Genomic DNA, 7,486 nt, shown 5'->3' with positions numbered 1-7,486 from the left:
ACATGGAACACATCATGGATCTTGGTCAGTTTGACAGATAACACCAATTGATATGCCACTTTACCCACTTATTGGAGAATTCTAAAGGGTCCCACATATTTCGATTTAAGTTTTCTCCTTTTTCCAGTTTTAATGCTCCCCTTTAATGGTGCAACTTTAAGAAATCCCTATCTTTAACTTTAAATTTCAAATCCTTCCTCTAATTGTCAGCATAACTCTTATGTCGACTGAGTGGTTTTAAATCCTTTGGCAAGTCAATTTTACTTTCACATATGCCTCTTCAACCCATGAAACTTTTTCTGAGCTTATAATCTTTCTTTCCTCTATTTTATTCTAATAAATCGGAGATCGGTACTTCCTCTCATAAAGAGCCTCGTAGGGCGCCATTTGGATGGAAGAATTGTGACGACCCCACCGTACCCAGAGGCGTACCAAGGGGTTTAGCGAATCGTCTGCCTAGCTCGCGCCAGAACTCGATACTTAAAACGAGAAAATAGATTTCACGCAAAAGAGAGTTCCACTTACACAATTACATTTTTAAAAGTTGTATAAACTATTATATCAAGCCATACACACCACTAGTACCAGAAAGTAAACCCTAGAGAAGTTACTAACTATAACCACCACAATAAATATATATATCTTACCAGTCAACTTATAATAAGTATTAGGGCAAAATCAACTATTCTATAAACCAAAAGTCTATACACCTTCCTGAACTTTCCCCGCGTCGGCCCCTGCTAAGGAAAACAAATGGAAGAGGGTAAACTATATGCTTAGTGAATAATTGGGAAAAAAATGTAAAGTCACATCCAATTAAACATGTAAACCAAGATATTTCATATCAATAAACAAAAATGTAACATCACAATGGTAGGATACAAGTTGCTTCAAACCCAGTTCAACTCCCCGCTTGACCACCTGTTGACACTCTATCAACCAAAATACTCATAGTCCGTAGGCTCCACTTACTTCCCCGTTCACCTTATCAACCTCCGCTGGCCAGTCAACAGCACACAGCAGCTCGAGCAAAACAAAATAACTTCGTTTTAATAAAGAACGAAATCCCAAGATTAGCATAGAATTAATTTCGACCAAACTTCGGCCGGCTTGAATGATCCGTCTACCCTTGGAACCGGGTTGAAACCAAACCCTGATATATCCAATCTCTCAACAAAGGATGCCTCTCAACAAAATACTCATCCAAATATTCAAGTCATGCATTCACCCTAACAGCACACAGCACAAGGGATGATACTCAACACACGGCGTATTCTTATATATTAAATCAAGAATAGAGAATGGGTTTAAGTCGAGTGAGATAAAGTACAACCTTGCCTAAGTACCCATTTAACATATACAAAGCAGTTTGACAATTTATTACATAAACAAACTCAATTACTCACAAAAAATAACTAGCACGCAAATCAAGGCAATTTATACGGATCCACCGACTCCGTCCGGATCGTCACGGTTTGTGATAAAAGATTATACTTAACTATTAGTCAAACAACCATTATAATAGAAATAAGGCCTAAAACGGCCAAAACAACAAAAACGGCCAAGAAATACATACGCGTGTGCGGAAATGAAAACGGTGTGCACGATGAAAAATGGTATGAAAACGGGCTGCACGGTTTCGACCATAACTAGAGCTGTAGTTATCGAATAAAGGTATACTAGGTAGCGTTTCGAAACTAAGGCAAAGGGTTACAACTTTCATGAAAACAAGTCAACCCAGTTCACAGTTGATCTAGGTCGAATTTGCAGATTACAGAACCAGAATTTCATTGTCGGTCTAATTGTCAGCACAGGATTCAAATGACAGTAACTCAGGCTACAAAAGTCCGATTGGGAGGTTTTCAGATGCGTTGGAAAGCTGAAACATAGAACTAAAATTTTCGTGTTTGATCAAATGCTAATTTGATATGGATCAAAGTGAAAATTGAAAGCAAAATGTGAAATCTCAAAATTGCCCGCGAAATAGGGCATTTGGTAGTCAGGGGTAATTTTGTCAATTCACACGCTACAGTGCTCCGATTGAACTGAAGTTTTACAGGCAGCTATATAACTCCATTCCAATCCTTACAACTTTCATGTTTTGATCTAGGCCTGATTCAACCTCTATTATGGACAAACATACTGGTCAGTAACATGGCAGATTGGTCTCAACTTTCTGGAATTTGATGATTCTATGCTTGAAAATCACATTTATATCTTGAATCACTGCCCCAAGTCTATATCCAAGCTCACAAACATCATATACTAGATAAAAAACAAGAATTCCAACTGAAAATATCAAACCCTGACTAAATATTCCACCATATCATGCAAAACTCACTAATTAACCGCCATAAGCCAAGAATATGAGTTTCTATCCAAACTTAAACAAGATTAAGGAAGAGAAAAGGATAGACAGCTATAATACCTCACCAAGGATGCTTGCAAGAGAAAATTACAACCTTTTCTTCCAAAACATCGCCACACAAAGCTTCCTACACTCCCAAGTGAAAGTTTAATCGGATTAGATTTTTGATTCAACTTAAACAAGGCCAAAAATCAAGATTGGAATTGAAATGTTTCTTCCCTCTTTCTTCCCTCTTTCTTCCCTCTAATACTCGGCCACCATGGAGAAATGAAGGCTGAAATGAATGTCAAGGAAAGATAAGAAGGTTGGAATTGGCTTGGTCAAACAACCCTTGGATGGTTGCCAAGTGTTGCCTTAGGATCAAATCTCATTTTTTTTCTTTTTCCTCTTTTCTTTGGTCAAAGATTGCGGCTGGTTTAAGAGATATTTTAGGGTTAATTAGCTGAAATAAAAGTATGGGTATTAAGGTAATAAGGTAGTGTTCAAGTGGTACACTCAATCAGTAACGAACGGTACACATCGGTTCAACCCGTTTTTCCTTATTTTACACGTACTAGGGTTTTAACTTATGATCCACTCACTTATTATTATCACTTCTAATCACACACTTTCTTTTATATAAAACTCACTCTTAACCACCAAATTTAGTATGTTGTCTATACCAATTAATCACACTACCAAAATACACAAAATCCTAATGTACGCGAACTAGGAACCTAAAGGAAAAACCCTTGTTTCGATGATTGATTGCAGCTATTGAGGGAGTGAATGCGTAGTAAAGCTATTCTAACGTAATGGATTCCAACTAAAAGGAAATTTGTAAGAAAAACATGAGGGATTTTACAACTCCATAGATCACCAACTTAATGTAATCCAACAATCTATCAAGTTTAGTTACACCTCACGAGCCTACTAACCACACACCTATTATAATACTTATCATAAAGCATGCATTGTCATACATAAACTCAATTAAATAACAACCTTTTAATCACAAGTAAAGTTAGGGTTTTTGATTAAAATTTAAGGTTTCTAGTATTTTAAAACAAAAAGTTTTAAAACAAAACAAAATAAATAAACTTTAATATCCCCTTTGAAAACAATATCCTAAAATTCGGTGCATCACAATCTCCCCTCCTTAAAAGAATTTCGACCTCGAAATTCATACCTTTATTTCAAATATTCTCGATATCTCTTCGACATTCTGCTCTTTCTTGATGAAAAATCTATTTCAGACTTGATATCACGTAAATTGTGCATTCTTAATCTTTTCATGAGCTAAGGGTTGGAATACTCTAATACCTTATTAACGAGTTCATCATTAATAGTAAAGATCACCTCAGGAATTTGTCACTCTATGTATTCCAATCCAAGAACCAACCATGTAATTCTTATCTCAAAGTTTCAGTGGTCTTTATTCTCAATGAACTTCAAATGCCTTGTAGATCGAATTCTATAATATCTTAACAACATAATAATTTCGTTGTACTCTGCTTTAATGCTAGTAATCTTCTAAAACGATTAGAAAGAAACCTCAATAGGGCTATTAAAACTTCTGCGATACGATGGAAGATAGGGAGTGTACCTTCGATGACTGCCAAGGGATCATTCACCTCTTGATGTCCCATCGCATAGGCTCTTGTCGGCACTTTCGATCGATTACCCGTTGCATTGGTCGGCTTAAAAGTGATTCCTTCTACCCTCGGAACATTTCATTCTTTTACCAGGTAAGGGCACTGAGCAATCAAGTGCTCAGCACTTTCACATCGGTAGCATTTTCGAACTTGCCCTTTCGTCCAACAATTATCTTCCATGTGGTTAGCAGCCCCACAAAATTCACATGTCATTTTGGGTCCTGATGTCAGACCTCCATGTGAGGTGCCCCTTTGGGTCTCTCTTCCTGCCTGAATTTTCTCAAAACTTTCCTGATTCGGGATCCCTGCTGATCGTGGACCACCGACTCCTCGGCCCATCTTAGATGGTGGATCGTTCCTCAAGGTCTGTCCTTCAATATAACTGCTTGTGTCAGGTTGTCTTCTTTTCTTTTCATGAAAAGCCTTTACTTGACTCTTAGTATTTTCAATTCTTTGTATTTTTTCAATAGCTTGACTATATGTCTCTAATTGAGCAGCTACCAGTGCCTCTTGAATCTTCACATTCAAGCCCTGGACAAACCGATGAATTCACCTTTGGTTTATCAGTATTCACTCCGGAGCAAAACGAGAGAGTTTGGTAAACTACGTCTCGTACTCCACCATACTCAAAGTCCCTTGGCGCAGTCGTATAAACTCATCCACCCATCTTTCTTGAACAAGTGGTGGTAAATACTTCTCATTAAACTCACGGGCGAAGTTAACCCATGTCCATGGGGTCTGCTCAATATCCCATTTGGCTTGAATCACATTCCATCAGGTTTGAGCCGCTCCCTCAAACTGAAAAACGGCAAAAGCTATCCGTCGTTCCTCCCGGTATCCTAATGCAGCGAAAATATCTAACATTCGATCCAACCAACTCTCTGCTATGTCAGGGTTAGGTCTACCCAAAAATTTTGGTGGTAGAAACTTCTGAAACCGTTCTAAGGCACGGTTCTCTCCCTCATGATTTTTAAGATGCTGCACCTGGTCTTGACCCTGTTGGTTGATCATTTGTTCTAACAAATCAGCCATTCGCTGTATAGCCGCAGCTACTTGGGTCTTGGCTTGTCTATTTGCATTTTCATTGGTTGCCCCTTCGGTTCCTCGTCCTCGTTCTCTACCCCCACCTCGTCCTCTTCGATTCCAAACTTGATATCAAGTAAATCGTGCATTCTTAATCTTTTCACGAGCTAAGGGTTGGAATACTCTAATACCTTATTAATGAGTTCATCATTAATAGTAAAGATCACCTCAAGAATTTGTCACTCTATGTATTCCAATCCAAGAACCAACTATGTAATTTTTATCTCAAAGTATCAATGGTCTTTATTCTCAATGAACTTCAAATGCCTCGTAGATCGAATTCTATAATATCTTAACAACATAATAATTCCGTTGTACTCTACCTTAATGCTAGTAATCTTCCAAAACGATTAGAAAGAAACCTCAATAGGGCTATTAAAACTTCTGCGATACGATGGAAGATAGGGAGTGTACCTTCGATGACTGCCAAGGGATCATTTACCTCTTGATGTCCCATCGAATAGGCCTTTGTCGGCACTTTCGATCGATTACCCGTTGCATTGGTCGACTTAAAAGTGATTCTTTCTGCCCTCGAAACATTTCATTCTTTTGCCAGGTGAGGACACTAAGCAATCAAGTGCTCAGCACTTTCACTTCAGTAGCATTTTCGAACTTGCCCTTTCTTCCAACAATTATCTTCCAGGTGGTTAGCAGCCCCACAAAATCCACATGTCATTTTGGGTCCTGATGTCAGACCTCCATGTGAGGTGCCCCTTTGGGTCTCTCTTCCTGCCTGAATTTTCTCAAAATTTTCCTGATTCGGGATCCCTGCTGATCGTGGACCACCGACTCCTCGTGAGGTCCTTATGTCAGACCTCCACGTGAGGTGCCCCTTTGGTCTCTTTCCCTGCCTGACCTTTCTCAAAATTTTTCTGATTCGGGATCCCAACTGATCGTGGACCACCGACTCCTCGGCCCATCTTAGATGGTGGATCGTTTCTCGAGGTCTGTCCCTCAATATAACTGCTTGTGTTTGGTTGTCTTTTTTTTTTCTATCATGAAAAGCTTTTACTTGACTCCTAATATTTTCAATTCTTTGTGCATTTTAAATAGCTTGACTATATGTCTCCAATTGAGCAGTCGCCAGTGCCTCTTGAATCTCCACATTCAAGTTTTGGACAAACCGACGAATTTTCTTTTGGTCTGTCAGTACTAACTCCGGAGCAAAACGAGAGAATTTGGTAAACTGCGTCTCATATTCCGCCACACTCAAAGTCCCTTGACGCAGTCGTATAAACTCATTCTCCCGTCTTTCTTGAACAAGTGGCGGTAAGTACTTCTCATTAAACTCACGGGTGAAGTTAACCCATATCCATGGGGTCTGCTCAATATCCCATTTGGCTCGAATCACATTCCACCAGGTTTGATCCGTTCTCTCAAACTGAAAAACGGCGAAAGCTATCTGCCGTTCCTTCGGGTATCCTAATGTAGCGAAAATATCTAACATTCGATCCAACCAACTCTCCGCTATGTCAGGGTTAGGTCCACCTAAAAATTTTGATGGTAGTAATTTCTGGAACTGTTCTAAGGTACGGTCCTCTCCCTCATGATTTCCGGGATGCTGCACCTGACCTTGACCTTGTTGGTTGACCATTTGTTCTAGCAAATCAGCCATTCACTGTATAGTCGTAGCTACTTAGATCTCGACTTGTCTATTTGCATTTTCATTGGTTACCCCTTCGGTTCCTTATTCTTGTCCTTTACTCCCACCTCGATCACGGGTCTCCATTTGATTATTTTATAACTTCTATAATTGGAACAAAATAGAGTACGAGTTCAAAACATTAAAAATTATAAAATGCACAAAATAACCAAATATTATACACTAAACTATATACATATTATACAATTCACGTCAAAAATATACGCATATCGGTCCACATAACAGCCAACACCCAACCAGTATAAAATATGTTAGTTCATGAGCACACCGACTCCAACAAAGTCAACAAAACAAGTCAGAGTAATGGCCCTAGCGAAAATCTGCTACAGAACCCATAGAGTCTATCCCATCCATCGCCCCGCGCTGTCAGTCCTAGGTGGCGCCTCTGCAACCACATCCAAGAGAATCTCACAGTCTCGCATGATACCCCCAGCTCTCTCTCTCATCTACCCCTTCAAAGCAAAAGTGGCGATGGATTTTCTCAAGCTGACGATCGAGAGTATACGTCCGTTCCTCCTCAACTCGTAACCCCACCTCGAGTTCACGCAGGTGCATGGCCTGTGCATGGCCCACTCCTCTAATTGTGCCCTCAGAGTGTTAACCGTTTTACCTAGGCGACGATGCTCATCATCTATAGCCATAAGAACCTCATCAGGGTATCCATAGGTATGTCGACGCTCACACGATCAATTTATCTGACCGAAGGGAGAATACAACCTATAGGGTTCCCCAACCCTC

General features: G+C 39.6%; 1 protein-coding gene across 1 annotated transcript; it reads right to left on the bottom strand.

Moving 5' to 3' along the window:
- Positions 1-6,130: 6,130 nt before the first annotated feature.
- Positions 6,131-6,700, bottom strand: LOC140007224 (uncharacterized). The gene has a single exon (XM_072049922.1). The coding sequence runs from the start codon at positions 6,698-6,700 to the stop codon at positions 6,131-6,133; it is 570 nt and encodes a 189-aa protein (XP_071906023.1).
- Positions 6,701-7,486: the final 786 nt, after the last annotated feature.

This window comes from Coffea arabica, chromosome 5c (assembly GCF_036785885.1).
Source record: "Coffea arabica cultivar ET-39 chromosome 5c, Coffea Arabica ET-39 HiFi, whole genome shotgun sequence".
NCBI classification, from domain to species: Eukaryota; Viridiplantae; Streptophyta; class Magnoliopsida; order Gentianales; family Rubiaceae; genus Coffea; species Coffea arabica.
Note: the sequence above shows the minus strand (reverse complement) of the source record. Positions and strands in the feature narration are given on the sequence as shown.

Bases quoted from the DNA above. Each gene is read 5' to 3' on its own strand.
- LOC140007224 (XM_072049922.1), bottom strand. From the start codon at position 6,700: ATGGCTGATTTGCTAGAACAAATGGTCAACCAACAAGGTCAAGGTCAG.